The following is a 15,902-nucleotide window of genomic DNA, read 5'->3' as shown; positions in this document are numbered from 1 at the left end:
GGTAAATGTGAAGATAATAATGACGATGATAAATATGATTTATTTAATATTATTTATAATTTTTATCCTATTACTGGGCACTTGTCTCATAAAAGAGAGGGGTTTAAAGCACAAACCCACCACAGTGCTCCAGCGCGGGTGGGTGGGCTTTAACGTGTGTCATCATATCACTTAGTGCAATAACCAGGACACATTTTTGTAACACACGTTTTATATGCTTAAACCTTAATATGTGTATGTAGCTGATAGTATAGATAGATGTATAATTATTATCATTATCCCCAAGCACATAATACCCTACTGCAGGACACAGGCCTCTTAGGAGAGACGGTTTTAAAGCATAGACCCACCACGCTGCTCCAATGCGGGTTAGTGGGCTAGATAATATATGAATGTGTAGATTGTCAACATTGTCGCATTCTGCTGCCGTTTTAAACTTGTCGTTGCCAAACAGTTAATCCTTCGCCAAAGTAGTCGCCTTCTTGTCGGTGGTACTACTAGTAGGTGTACCAACATGTACAACAGTATATATGGGCCAGGCTGCTGTTCGTGAACGCTCCATATGGCCCAGGCACGACGCCGCACTACTGTCGCGGCTGACACAGCTGTATGGACGAGAACTTGTAGTCGCAGAGTGAACTGATAGAGCCTGGACAGAAAAACAAAATCAAATATTATTAAGTACCTACGGACCTTCTGCCTCGTTGTCCAACTGCTACTCGTAGACCAACGTCTAGTAGTTAGCATGTTCAACTACGGATCACGAGACCCTAGTTTCGAGTCTGGCCAAAATTGTATTGTGTTTTTAGCAACAGTTTCAGTGCCAGTCCGGGGTTAGGACAGTAGCAATGTCAACCCATGTGCCCAGGAGAGCATTACCACTTACTAAGGCTGATAATGTTTGAAACTCGAAGCACATTTGTTAGAGCAACAAAAAGTTAACAGTTCTTAAAATTATAATTATGAAACTATGCTTTGAAATACTAATTTTTCGGTATGCGTTTGTGTGTGTAAAACACTAAAGTAGCAGGGCCGTACTTTATTCCTGATGGATTGTACCATTATTACCATGGACACTAGCCGACTTTGTAGTAAGCTTCTTAGTTTAGCTCTGTAAATTTTATATTTCGTACCGTGTTTTATTTTAGATTTAATTTTATTATCTATTGACTTAAGGTTTTGGCATTGATGAAGCAGTCGCAAACACGTCTGTAAGCACAGAGGGTGCCCCTGAAAACCAGCGCCGCAACTCGCTGCTGCTTCGTGTTGAGGCGGAACCCTATTTGTCCACATGCTTGTTTTTTTTTTTTGTGTACAATTGTAAGCAATTACGTGGGAAAATATTAAATTTATTTCTTTCTTTCTTTCTTTCCATTCATTCCCATTGGAGCAGCGTGGTGGGTCTATGCTCTTAAACCGTCTCCACTATCACTTTGAAAGGACTGTGCCCATCAGTGGGACGTTGATCTCCATCAACTTGGGCTGCGGATGATGGTAATGAGATATATACCTCCTCCTCCATAAAGAGAGGAGACTCTTGTACAGTGGGCCGATACACGGTTGATAATGATCGTGTTGCAGTAGGAGTATAACTGATTATTATTATTTTTAGCTGACAGGCAGGATAGTGTTTTCAAAGCGCACTCGATGTCAGCTTGAATATGTGGTAACATTAATTATATTCACTAACAAATATATTAAGTTTAATGTGAATTACTAACACATGGACCTTTGTAGTCTGAAATATATGCAATACAATAACTGTAGTTATATCCGTATTAATCAGAGGTTATAACGTAATTTTACATTGGCCACGCGAATAATAAACTGATAGACGCAAACACCTCTTCTCGTAAGCCCCGTACAATATTTTTTTCATCATCTCCGAAACCATGCGTCTAGATAAACAACATGGTTTACAAATACCATTATCCGGCTTACGTCTTATTACTACTGAAATTATGTACAGCCCGTGTTACTTCAGAATAAAAACAAAATTATCAACTGTACCATAAAGCATCAGCCTGATTCTTTCTATTGGTGTAAGAATTATTAAAATCGGTTCAGTAGTTGCAAAGTTTATCGATTACAAATAAACAAACAAATCCTCTTTACAATAATTACATGAGGTTATTTGCAAGAATACCCTTCTTGCAAAACAGTATAAGGTTTTGGGAACACCTATAAAATGTAGTCACTAAGAGCTAGCGTCCTTACGTTTAACCGCTTATCTACTAATTTAGGTCTTTTTCAGACATATGTTTATAACTTTAAGTATACTTCCTTTGAGTACATGTAAGCGAATAGAGGTTCAATCCTGGGTGCCTAGTATGAGATTCTCTACTTACGTTAACATTTTCGATTTCATTCAAATCGTACTTAGTTAAAGTAAACGTCGTTAGAAAATTCATTAATTGGGCACTCAGAAGAGGACCAATAACAAATCTGTAATCAATTATACCTACATGCAAGCACACATACGTAGACTGTTAAAATTTATAAACATATCACTTCGGTTGCTACGTGAATTCAGGTAACAATGTACTCTTGAATTCAATTCAATCTCATTTCAACACGTCAGAATTTCACGAATTCAAAGGAAAGTTATTTAACAAGCGGACAGCTTCAACAAGCTTCCGGAAGTCCATGGCACTCGTAGTATGCTTGGAGAAATTAATTATGAGTTCCGTGTCCGTATAGCATGAGATTTGAACGCGCGCTATTGTCTATTGTAGAATCGTTTTCGAGAATCGAACAATACATCAAAGTAAGTTGGACCCAACGTTCTATAGGAGCTGGCCCCTAGCAATATTTTCTAGGAGACCTGGCTGTAAATGTGTGGATGGACAAAAGCTGTAAAACTTAATTTAACTCAGGATTAATTTTACTCGGCATTCGCGCTCAGATGATACTCAATTGCATGAATACTAAATAACGACATTTAAATATATGAAAGGTACTAGGCTAGAATAATGTATGACCAAACTTGATGTTTTTGAGGTAAAGTGAAACGACAAATTTTCAGCTAATGTAACTATAACTAAATTAGCTGTAATTTTGGCTTTGACAAATTTACTAAAATTAAGCTTTATTTCTATGTGTATTAGGTTTACAAATGAGCGATGAAAATATTGCTGCGACTCTCAGCATTTCAGCATTGCACATGTTTTGTACTTTCGTAAATAGCTAGAGACTAATTGTAGAAGCATTTGGTTGGAGTGTTTTCCAGTGATCAGATAGGTAGTTAGACAATTTTATAGATTTACGATAAAGATCGACAATTAAATAAGAAAAAAATAAAAAACAACAATTTGGATCCTCATTATTTTAGTCTAGTGTTCTTCATATTATAAAATTCTAAATGTTTGATGTTTTTAAATTCCCTACATCTCACATACGTAGGAGATGTTGACATTACAATTAATGTAAATGTTCATTTAACAATTATTAATTGTAAAGTCAACATGTCCGGTGTCGAAGCGAAACGTGCGTAGAGAAGAATACATTGCCGAAGATCTGTTTGGTGTGGAGCATTTGAAAAGATATAAATTACACGTAGTTTAGCAACTTAAGCTTAGTTTTTATTGTATAAAGAATAAAAAACTCCAAAAGGTAAACAACACTTCGTTGGAGGATACTTAGATAGGTAGAAACACCCGAGAAATATTACATTTCCGTCTGGGGCAATAGTGTCAAAGACTTCATAAGCTTCAGAAATTCTGCTAAAGCTATTTAGTTGCTTCCTATTTTAATAAATACGCGACAAATAGAACAAAACTGTAACGGATCCTTTCATTCATAATGCGCTTTGCTCCTTTTACGTACAGTCATACGAAAACTTAATTTTGCCATCGTAAAAGAGACAGAAATGAATATTATATATGAAGACTACTTATTCCTCGATGTCTCAGAATATAATTATTAAAATATAAACTCAAAATATAGTTAGATATTTTGAAAGGACATTTTGTAATAATTCACTTAAAAGTTCAGCCAACTGTAACTCAAAAGGATTCCTAGGAATGTAGGTATTGCAAAATTCATTATTGCAAGATCGTATGCACTTCATAATATTCTTCCTTTCAAATATTTACTTTGAGAGGATACTACAGCGTAATTAAATTTTATGTTGGATAGAATTCAATGTACCTACTTGTAACATTGCATCCGGGATATTGCATTTTCATGAAAAAATTTAATTAAAATTCTTAAACTCATTTCCCTTTACAGCATTATGTCTGTATTAGTACGTTTATATTCTTAAACAAATAAAATACGAAGTCTTTCATAAAAATTTCAAAGAAAAAGCATCCGTTACAAATGGACGTGTTCGTGTGAATTTCTATATTAATTTTCCTTTAGCAAATTTCTGATGCTTAGTAACTCTACTAAGTAATCATATCAGATTTTTGTTAATAGCTTGCTAGCGAACCGTCCCGGTTTTGTAAAAAGTACCCAAAGAATCCGGACGGAAGTTAATGTCCAGCAGAATTATAGATAAATATAACTAAAATATCTAACTTACTATGGTTAAGGTGAAATAATAAACATATTACGTTTAGGTGTCACACGTACCTAGGAAATTTATAATTTGCCAAATGATAAACTAAACAATAAGTCAAACCAGATTCGTTAAAAGTTTGGTTGCGACCCCCACGCTAAAAACAATAGAACTGTTTTAATTACCAAAGTTTGTTTCCTCCAAATAACATATTCAATGGTTAAATCAATGGTTTCCTTCAATAATTTGAATGCTGAAAAAAGGCTTCGGCTACGTCTGCAGTGTAAGCTTGTGCGTAGAGAATCAAGGGGTGCAGATACTTAATACTAAGTACCTATTTTTATTTACCTTTTAATTTAAAAGAGTCTTTCCAACTTAAGCTGTTCATTTAAATTAATAATAATCAATAAGAAAGCGAAAATATTAACAAAATATTAAATACGGAAAATATTTAATACGGAAAGTGCCGCGTACAAAGCCGACATAAGTGATAGGAATCTTAAAATCTCTATGATAGTATCTCGAAAATAATTTCGTTACGATCTTCTCCAGAACATGTAGGTATGTATGTATAAGTATGTAGAGTTATTCGCATGTATGTATTTTAATAATTTGTACTACCGGCGGTCTATTCTCCTCTTCTTTTTTTCTAATTCAAAGGTTGCCTCTTGTATTCTACTTATATCTTTATGTTTCTGTTTTTATGATATTTTTGTATATGTTTATGTTATGGTAACTCTTTAGTTAAATAAATTAAATAAACATGAGTCGCACAAAGGCAGACCTTACTGACATCTACCCAAAAAAACAATCGCTCTATCATACTTTTGGAACAAATTGAGATTTTACTTATTTTTAAGTCGGTAAAAAAATAATGTGCGGAGCATAAATAGGACAGAAATTTTCTTTTGTGATACGAGCGTATAGCTTTAGAGGTATAGCTCTTTGTTGATTACAGCGAAAGTGTGACACGAAAACTGGCACGAATGACGAAACTGTTTGTCTTTACTTTTTACCCTACTATGGGGGGTAATATGTTTTAAAGTCTACTTACTTAGATATATGGCAGCATGGCTCGGAACAAGTTAATATTGTGATAAGTTCTGATTAATTAACCAGTTAAAGTATTTATCTTTATTTTACCGGTTTGTAACTAAAAAACATGTAAGCAACGGAAATCTAAAAAAAAAAAATTAATTTCGAATTTAAATTAGCAACTTATTCTCTATTTAACAGGATAAATAAAAGAACGGCCACGGGGGCCGTAACTTAAATGGTTCAGAACCAGAACTGGCTTGATATTTTTACCAGGGTCTAGTACCTGTATGGCGGCTTTATTAGACTGATATTAGTCATTAATAATTTATTTTAATAAACATTGGCTTCCTCGATCGAGCTTGTTACTCTATCCCACCTATCAAATTAAAGATTAACATGGTGTAAATTTCAAGTGTACAAAATGTGTTTGTATATTTATGTTGAATTAAGTATGTTTAAGTACAGATAAATACACTTACAATTAAACATTCGATGAACTGATTGTTATACTGATGAACTACTATAAAATACGGGAAAATCAACATTAAACAATAATAAAAGAAGTAAACAAACAAAAACGTCTTTGTTTCGCTAACCTCAGACACTAGATTGCAGTAAAGGTGTAACTTGTAGTGGAATAAAAAAAACAGATTAATAGTAAATAACTCTTTTAGATCATCATTTAAAACAATGGACGTCCACTACAAGACAATACATAGGTCATTTGTAGGGAGTTCCACTGAGCCGCTTGCCGCCAGCGGCTCCCAGCGACTAGCTTATGTCATATGTCCACCTCGTTCGGGGTCAACTTACGCTGCGTTTACCGGTGCGGGGTCGCCATTCCAGCACCGTAAGACCCCATAGTCCATCGGTTCTCCGAGCTATGTGCCCTGCCCATTGCCACTTCAGCTTCGCGACTCGCAGAGCTATGTCGGTAACTCTTGTTCTTCTACGGATCTCCTCATTTCTGAGCCTTCTTATGAGGCCCATAGTTAGCGACCACGTCTCAAGTAACTGGAGTACCCAATAATAATTTGTTCGTCTGCAAATAATTTACCTAGTTCTTTTTTGAGCAGTCAGTAGTGCCGATTCTTTTATATCTACACAAATCTCAAATCCAAACTTAATTGACACTTATTAAAATAGTACTGCCTTTTCCCACAATTTCTTGTGGAAAAGGATAGCACTATTTTTAGGCATTTCAATCAAGTTTTGTTTAAGACCGTACAACTATAGACAATACAACAGAATACACATTTGGCACCAATAGTTCAAGTCCAATTTATAGTTCATGTTAACGCGTGACGCTGTGCAACAAAATAGAACAATGAAAAATTGGTAACGGCGCAAGCAGCTGTAGCGCCTATTGGGTTCATTTATGCAGCAGAGTACAAAAAAAGTAAATATTTCTCTCTACTGTGTACTGTTCTTTTCCATAATTGGTCACCGCCCTACCTCCTTCGGCCCGTGCACATCCCTTAACTCTCAGCGTTCCGTAGGAAAGAACTTAGCATTTGTAAAGCTAACTCCTATAGTTATTAAACTTCCTTAACCATAAAAGTCAAAAATTATTATATCTCCAATATTTTTATCATTGTAAATAAATAATATTTTTACTTTTAATTGTAATAAAACAAGAAAATTAAAACAAAATATTAGATTTACAATTATCGATCAGTAGAAATAAATAAATAAAAAGCAGCATACAGATCTTTATACAATCTCAAATAGGAAGATTCCATGTATGGGATCTTCCTGAAGCCACATTTCAATGGAATGGTACAAATTAGCCGATTCAATAAAAATTGTACTTGCTAAGTATGCGTGAACATAGCATATTCACGCATGTTCACGCAAAAGTTTTAATTGTGAATTCACTCGGGTTTCATGTCAACGTCGTGTACCTATTGTACGGGTACATGATGTGTGACATATTATGCTGAACTGACATCCATTCACACTATACAGTGCCGAGTAGTGTAACAGAGTTTTTACACTAGGATAAGAACAACATGAAATAATACTAAATTAAGAGACTATTTGCAGGCTAAAGAATAATAATAAATAAATAATGTTATTTTCTTAATAATTACTTGTTTTAACCATGCATACAATGTAAAAAAAAATCATTACATTCTAGTGTAATGTATATTTTAAAGTACTTTAAAAAAAATACATAATATATCGACCGTCATTAGCATCATTCTCAACCACAAGTCTCGGGTCTCTCTCGGAATGATCGGTTTAGGCCGTAATCCACAAAGCTGGCCTTGGCCAGCTTTGCTGATTGGTAGACTTCAGAAGCCTTTGAGAAAATTAGGGAGAACTCTCAGGCATCCAGGTTTCCTTACGGTGTTTTCCTTTACCGTTAGTACAAGTGATTTTTAATTGGGTAAACTATAAAAACAATATAAAAGTGCCAGTGATCGAATTCGATCCCTCTAAAAGGGAGGCCGAAATTCTAGTTAAACTACAATCTTTAAAAAAAAATGCTAGCAATAAATTCAGGTTTTGAATGTATCCTAAAGGGTAGGAGTAAACGAACTTACGGGGAGAATTTCTAGTTAGCGAATTCGGTTGGGCTTGCATCAGACCCAGCCAAACACTATTTCTTCCAAATAAAGAGACCTATAAATTATAAGACACTTGTTTTGAGAGACCCTTGAGAGAGATTTATGTAATGTTTTGTAGATTTAATTTAGTAGATACGAGTATATAAATTTTACTAGGGGCTGTGGTTGGTATTTTTCCCATGACAAAGTTATGCCAATAATCACCACGCTTGGCATGCGGGTTGATAATCGCAGTGCTGATCCTTTCGAACCGGTAACTCTGCTGCCCGTTACCAGTCAGTAGAATTTGGACCAGCTGGACATAAAAATGGTTATACCGCCATTAATCGGTCGGCAGAACCTCATTGGTAAGTCGCCACGGGCATTTGAAGGTGACGGTTGGGGAGGCTGGTACTAATCCCCCATTACACCTCTGGAATGGCGACCCCGCACAGGTAAACGCAGCGTTGGTCGGCCCCAAACGAGGTGGACAGACTACATCAAACGAGTCGCTGGGAGCGGCTGGAAACAAGTGGCCCAGAACCGTGGATTTTGGAACTCCCTACAAAAGACCTATGTCCAGTGGACTTCAATCAGTTCAAGTGATGATGTTGATGATGATATACTTTAACCACCATTCCGCATTGGTTCATCGTGGTGGACTATGGCCGTTCGCATGTGTGTAGACCCGTGCCTTGCAGTGGGCCGGTAATGAGTAAATATGATGATATTATATTTCAAGCTATTTTTAGTAATAGGAATATTTGTGACAGTTAAGTGTGAATTGTTTACTGCAATTGTTTTCAGCAGCGCTTGGCCTGATGATGATGTCTGTAACAATACCCTTAAAAATTTGCTACAAAATACTAAACCAAAATATATAGTCGATTTTCATAAAACCCTTTTTATATTTTTATACCCACTTTTACTTACCCAAAATATATAGTCGATTTTCATAAAACCCTTTTTATATTTTTATACCCACTTTTACTTACCGTGGTTATCTACATGATATGGGTAATAAGATATGTCTAACCCTGGAATGTCTGTGCAGTAAGGGATGGCTTTCAGTTGAGGAGCCATCGCCCTCCATTGTTCTTGAACAATAACCGTGAGCTAGACGCAGGAATATCAACATAGCAGCTGTCAACACGCCGGCGTACACAAAGAACTCCATTGCCTGCATTTTCATTGAAACATATCAGTCTTTATATAATTAAGTAATTAACTTTAACAATGAATTTTATCTATCTATTTTTCTTTCACTAGAAAAATATAACTTTTTTGTTGGAACAATCTTATCTTTAGAACTACGAATTGGATGTGAAAAATATCTTTTTTATTTTATAGCCCTATTCTTGGAAAATGTTATACGCTATTTAAAATACGCTACGGCCCTTGAGAGTTGAACAACATATTAGAAAGTCAGTAATAACGCCTAGTGGAACCGAATAGCACGGGCGGACGGGCGTAGATTTGAAGCGGGAGAAAGTTTGTATGCCAAATCAAAAGTTGAACCTACGCGGACGAACTCGCAACAATCTAGTAACTATAAATTTTACATTGGTCTACTAAGATAACTGTGTAATATAATATATTTGTTAATACCTAGTAACAATTATTTTTAATATATTCAAATACAAATGAATTAACCTTTTCAGTTTCGAGCAAGGGATTTTAATGCCACAGTCCCAAGTTTAAAATGGCTACAACCCAGGTTTTAAAGCCTCACCGCTGTGCTACACATGGCATAGGTATCCTCCTTCTTAGGTTAACCGAAGTGGGAGCTCCAATCGGTGCAAAAACCAGTGGAACAAGTGGTGACAGCCTAGTAGTTAGGACTTCGGCTTCAATTTCAATCGGCCGACTTCGAATCCCAGCACGCACCTCTAACTTTTTAAAGTTATGTGCGTTTAAAGTAATTTAAATATCACTTGCTTCGACGGTGAAGGGAAAACATCGTGAGAAAGCCTGCATGCCTGAGAGTTCTCCATAATGTTCTCAAAGGCGTGTGAGATCCACCAATCCCAACGAGCCAGCGTGGTGGACTGCGTGGTGGACAGCGTGGTGGACAGTCTAAGCCCCTTTCATTGTGTGAGGAGATCCGTGCCCTATAGTGGGCCGTTAATGGGTTGATATAATAAGCTTCAACCTTCTACATCCCTCTCATTGCTCCACTGGAACGATCATAATCTGTGTAGTAAGTAATAACTAACCTACGACTTAACGTGTAAGAGCAGAACGAGCGGGCGATGCGACTTGATATTTCGTGGTATATTGCCAAGAAGAGCAGATGAAAGTTGATATGCGAAAAATGCACCTACTTATCACAAGTTATCCGCGTAGTCGGAGGGAATCGTTTTGTGGTAGTCTCCGAACTATACGTGCCTGATATTATTTAATTACTATATTAAAATATTTCATAAATATAATGCCATTAACAACTAGGAAATTATGGCAGAAATACTGCATAAGGGTCCGCGGTGGACCGGCAAAACATTGGGTGTCTCTGGGTTAAAATGAAATATAAATACAATCTTACTCTAGATTCGAATATCTTAGTTTGCGCAACGAGTATCACGATGAGATTACCAATCGCAACGGACATGTACCAAGCGGCTATTGTGATCGTTTTCATACTTTTCGGAGCCTGTAAACAAGATGTCATCGTTATGTTTGCCTGCTCAATAAGCTTTTACCTCCTCCATACTCCTATACCTACTCGTATGTAACTTTCGAACGTGTGGTAATCAAAAGCGTCTTTCCAGCGCACTACTCGAGTTGCATCACATGCTTCCGCTAATTAAGTGACGTGGTGATTGTTCTTTTATATGCTACACTTCGGGACACAGTGGGAACTTTGAGCGTTTGAAACCTGCAGTTTAATTATCAGAATTTTGTATGTTACCGACGCTCGAAATTAGAAGTGCTATTCTTTCTTTCCTCTTTCCTTTAAAGTAGCATTATTAAATTCCATCTGCTATCTGAGGATTAATAAATTATTGATATATGCCATGGTATTTTACCTACGTTTTGGTTAATATCCCATATAGTTTTTATTGCAAAATTTTTGTTCATATAATACCTTCTGTTTTTTAATTTTGGGCGGTAAACAATGATTAGGGATAAAAGCTTTAAAAGAAAAAATATTTATAGGGTCCCTATGTATACGATGTCATTTTACACTCAGACAAATTTTCGTAGTAATATAGGCAAGTTTTAAATTGAATCATGCGCAGATATTTTGTGGACTTACGCACCATGCCAATAACTTCGTAAAAATGTTTCACGGGCTCTAAGCCTTTTATTTACGGTGTCTAAAAACTTTCCATCACTCGTAATTCAATGGCCGCGTAGAAATGGCCTCGTATGCATAAGGCCCTATTTCCAAATGCTAGATATTGATCATAGATAATACTTGGGTAAACGAGAATTCGAGGCCCGACACTGCAAACATAATCTCCGCCATTGAAACTAGCAAGTATTGGGGTACTATCCATGCGAGATTCAATTCGTTAGGGGGGTTGGGCGCGTGTAATACTGCCATGTCGAGTCTGCCGAGCCGCTCACGAATGCATAGCACGTATACACCTCCAGCACGAAGTTCCCCTTCTCCATTGCCCGATACTTCGCCACCAGCGCTGTTGGCACGCCATGCAAATCTGTTGATAATAAAAAAGTAAACTTTTTTAAACTTTTGATTATTTTTTTTTTAATACAAATGATAAACAGAGCCGATGGCCCACCTAATTCAAAGTTCGAATCCCAGCACTCACCTCAAACTTTTTAAATTTAGTAATTTAAATATCACTTGCTTCAACGGTGAAGGGAAAACATCGTGAGAAAACCTGTATCCCTGAGAATTCTCCATAATGTTTTCAAAGGCGTGTGAAGTCCCACGAGCCAGCGTGGTGGACTACAAAGTACGACAGACTCACAACAGACTACAGTCTAAGCCCTTCTCATTGTGGGAGGAGATCCGTGCCCTGTAGTGGACTGGTCATGGGTGTTTTTCATGTTTTGATTCTCATTTTTTTGTTTTTTTTTTTTTAATAGAAATGATAGACGGATCAAGTGGATGGCCCACCTGATTAAAAGTACCATGGCCTTTATACATAGCATCCGTACACGTACAGCAATCAAGGGACACGTTCTCTAAAATTCCGCCCTGTATCCAGAACCCTGAGGCGTATAGGTGATAAGACTGATGTACCTGTCAATACACCGGCAACCAAATCTGCTTGGCAGTAGAAAAAAAACATTGCGTTAGTGTACACTATTCCGGACGACTTCTCTTTTCTACTAATAATGCTATAAGTAACTTATTTAAATACACGGCATAATATAGTCATGACATAGTAAATGTTTTGGTCATATCCCTCGGTCCAGTGGCGTGCACTTCCTACATGCACAAAAGCACTGCCTACCCTAAAATTGATAAATAACTCGTATAGTATAAGGATTTTTGTTTTTTCCTTCTGTATGCATACCCTGGTAAGAAAACCAGTGCACGCCACTGCCTCGGTCTATTGGTGTCCCTCTTTTTTTTTCCACTACAAGTTACCAATGTCTGCAATCTCACTTGATGTAAGTTACAATACAGTCTATGGTGGCAGGGAACCACTTCTCTGGGTGTACCCAAAATCATTGCAAACTGTATCGCACCAAAATTATTGCGGAACAGCTCATTTTATAATCATTCTATTATTATTTTTTAAGGTGAGGTTATCCCTTCACACGTAAGCTGTACTGCCGACTATTCGACTTAAAATCCTGAAAGAAACGATTCCTATGTGAAAAAGTCTCGTTTTGAAATCTCTACAAATAGCCGATGTGATAACGCCCTTATAGCGTAAACGATACGCTTTGGCCAACACCAAAGGCTGTTTGGTGATCGAATAGAGAACCGTGTATGCAATTTACGAATTAATAACCGACAGGCCGTCTGTGATTTCAAAATGTATACCTAAGATTTTTTAATGCATACTTATGTGACCATAAATTTGAACGAAAACATAACAATAAATACACAGTACATAGAAAAGCTTCAATGTTTAAAACTTTTCTTGGGCAGCAGAAAATCAATGCAATAATTTACTTCTTTAGTTTAATTTGCAGCATGCATGCAGCGTACTTTTAACCATTACTTACATGAAATATGGAAGTCGGTTTGTTCTTTAGGGTTCCGTTCATCAAAAGGAATAATAAACCTTTTCTCTTAGGTCTGTCTGGGAGGTATCAAGTTGAAATTATCACTTAAAAAAAATCAAAACCTACTTTCCACTGATCTAGAACCCAGAAATCTGACAAGAAGAAATATCTTATAGCGAAAGAAAAGCGAAAATCTGAAACCCCGAAAGCAAGACAAGCATTTGAGCCCAGTGCATTACTGACAAAGGATACGTCAACAGAAAGAACTGTTATGTTCTAAAACTTTTACTGTGCCTTGAAGTACGAAAGTAACAAAGTTTTGGCTATATTAGACCAACGCCACTATAGAGATTTTCATTGATAATTCGAGCCGGTGAGGTAGAAATAGCAACTGGTGGCGAGGGCCGAGGGAGGTGTGGGCGGCTGGGCCGCGGTAATATGTGGATCGTGGATTTATTCACAAAAATGTCGAGATTTAATTAGTGTTGCTTATGATTTTTTTTACGTATAATAATTCGATTAAGATCCATTGTTTATTATGACATATCCAATGCAATAAAGATTGGGTTATCTTCCTTTTATTTATTATTAATGAAACCTTGTTTCCCATGACCAAAAACATTTTTGGCTGTGCTTCTTTGTAGTTTGACTTTACACCAAATAAACGAATACCAACCAATTTTATACCAATGCAATTTTAACCAAGTTAAACCAGTTTAACGAGAGCCGAAGTGTGCTATCGGCAATTACTAGTGAAGAGTGTTCACTTATCCAATAAATGCCAATGCAGATGGTTGAATTGAATGCGAACCTATCAGTTCGTTCTCAGAACAGTGTACAGAATAAATTGAACGTATAGTAGTTATCCGAGAATGTTCTAACCAAAAGCGGAAGCGGAAGCGGCGATAGCGGGTAGGAGCTCAACTTCACTTTCGGGGAGCCGAGTTCGAATCCTAGCACACACCCCAACTTTACTAAGTTATGTTATTAAATCACCTGCTTTGACGGTGAAGGAAAACATCGTGAGGCATGATCCACATGCCTGAGAGTTCTACATAATGTTCTCAAAGTTACGTGAGTCAGCCTAGTGGACTACAGCCTTACCCCCTTCTGATTGTATTAGGAGACCCGTGCTCTGTAGTGGGCCGGAAATGGGTTGATGTGATGGTTCTAACAAAAACACAATCTACTCAAAATTGAGATAAAGTGACTAGTTTTTATTATTTGAAACCGTGCAACATTTGACACAGCCAAAAGTTTTTCAGTTTATATAAGCATATTTATCTTTCTCACTGTAGGTGGTGGTAGGTTCGGCACACTCTCCAATCCACAAAAAAGATTTATTAGAAAAACAAAACGCATTAAGGCCAATTGAGTCACACTTTCTTTATTTGATCGAAACAAATACCTACTATTTTTTTTTATTTTGGACTTTTTGTTACGGTACACGGTACACTCTTTCTACGGGCAGGTAGAGAATTATACCAGGAGGGATTTACTCTGCTTTTTATCCCGGAAATCCGCCTGTAATGAAAAATCGAATCCTTTGATTTCTTAGAGAATTATTTTGGGGAGATCCAATTTCATCAGTCTCACCCTGACTGCCGCTTGCATCCGGCGGTTCCGGATTTCATGTCATATGACCAGCCATTAATAGGACTACCAATAGACATAGTAAGTACTTAATAAGTTTATTTTTCATATTTGTTTTGTCTGGTCTGTCTTATTTTAAGAACTAACAATCATATACAACTATTTCTTTAGAGTCCTTAGTCAATATTAACTTTCACTATTTTTACCGATCAATATATGTACTTCATGTCTTCTCCATATACCTAGTGAGTTGTGAATCTATTATGAACCGAAAGTACCTTATAGTAATAATATATACTAATAGCGTACCCAGCCCGCTTTGCCGGGCTAGATTTTGCTTTATATTATTTAAACAGTAAACTTACATTATTAAATTTTTAATTTAAGTCTCATAATATATTAAAACATTTATTTCCCTCCGTATTCATTCGCTTCTATTCTCTTCTCGAGCGGGTGAAGATCATTATGTACACCCAACAATAGAATATCATCATAGCAAATAAAAGCTGTATTCGACAGTTTGACAGTTCAAAATGACGGTAGTGCTCCGATCGACACCAAACTACTCGCCAGGATTAATCGCCAGGTCAATCCGGAGATTCCCTGAAAGTTTCATTGAAATCGGTCTAGCCGTTTCGGAGCCTATACGGAACATACCCACACACTTTCTTTTTTATATATTTAAAAGAAGATATTATTTTGATTTATTTATTGTATTATATTATGACCTTCCTGCCTATCAGGGGCAATTTGGGAACTTATAATTTCTAAATATTCTCTGGTCTAGTCTGGTGGGAGGCTTCGGCCGTGGCTAGTACCTACGGCCCTACCGACAAAGGCGTGCTGCTAAGCGATTTAGTGTGATGTCGCGTAGAAACCGATTAGGGATATGACTACCATACTCCCTAACAGGTTAGCCCGCTACTATCTTAGTCTGCATCATCACTTACCACCAGGTGAGATTGCAGTCAAGGGCAAACTTGTTGTGGAAAAAAAAACCTTTTGGCACCAAGTTGGCACATATAAAAGCCATTAATTACTCAAGTCTAAAGTCATTTAGACTTGAG

At 36.8% G+C, this 15,902-nt stretch overlaps 1 protein-coding gene across 1 annotated transcript in view; it reads right to left on the bottom strand.

Annotated features, from left to right (window-relative positions):
* Window positions 1–293: 293 nt before the first annotated feature.
* The window catches only part of LOC120636616 (solute carrier family 15 member 2-like), a 78,274-nt gene continuing 62,665 nt past the window's right edge, over window positions 294–15,902 (bottom strand). Inside the window, exons 26-29 of the mRNA XM_039908176.1 lie at window positions 11,510–11,753; window positions 10,634–10,741; window positions 9,128–9,271; window positions 294–649 (exon numbers count right to left, since the gene is read on the bottom strand). Coding sequence (XP_039764110.1) covers window positions 455–649; window positions 9,128–9,271; window positions 10,634–10,741; window positions 11,510–11,753 — 691 coding nt within the window. The 3' untranslated portion in view covers window positions 294–454. The remainder of the gene's footprint in view (window positions 650–9,127; window positions 9,272–10,633; window positions 10,742–11,509; window positions 11,754–15,902) is intronic.

This window comes from Pararge aegeria, chromosome Z (genome assembly GCF_905163445.1).
Source record: "Pararge aegeria chromosome Z, ilParAegt1.1, whole genome shotgun sequence".
Classification (NCBI taxonomy): domain Eukaryota; kingdom Metazoa; phylum Arthropoda; class Insecta; order Lepidoptera; family Nymphalidae; genus Pararge; species Pararge aegeria.
This window is presented reverse-complemented; position numbering and strand designations above follow the sequence as displayed.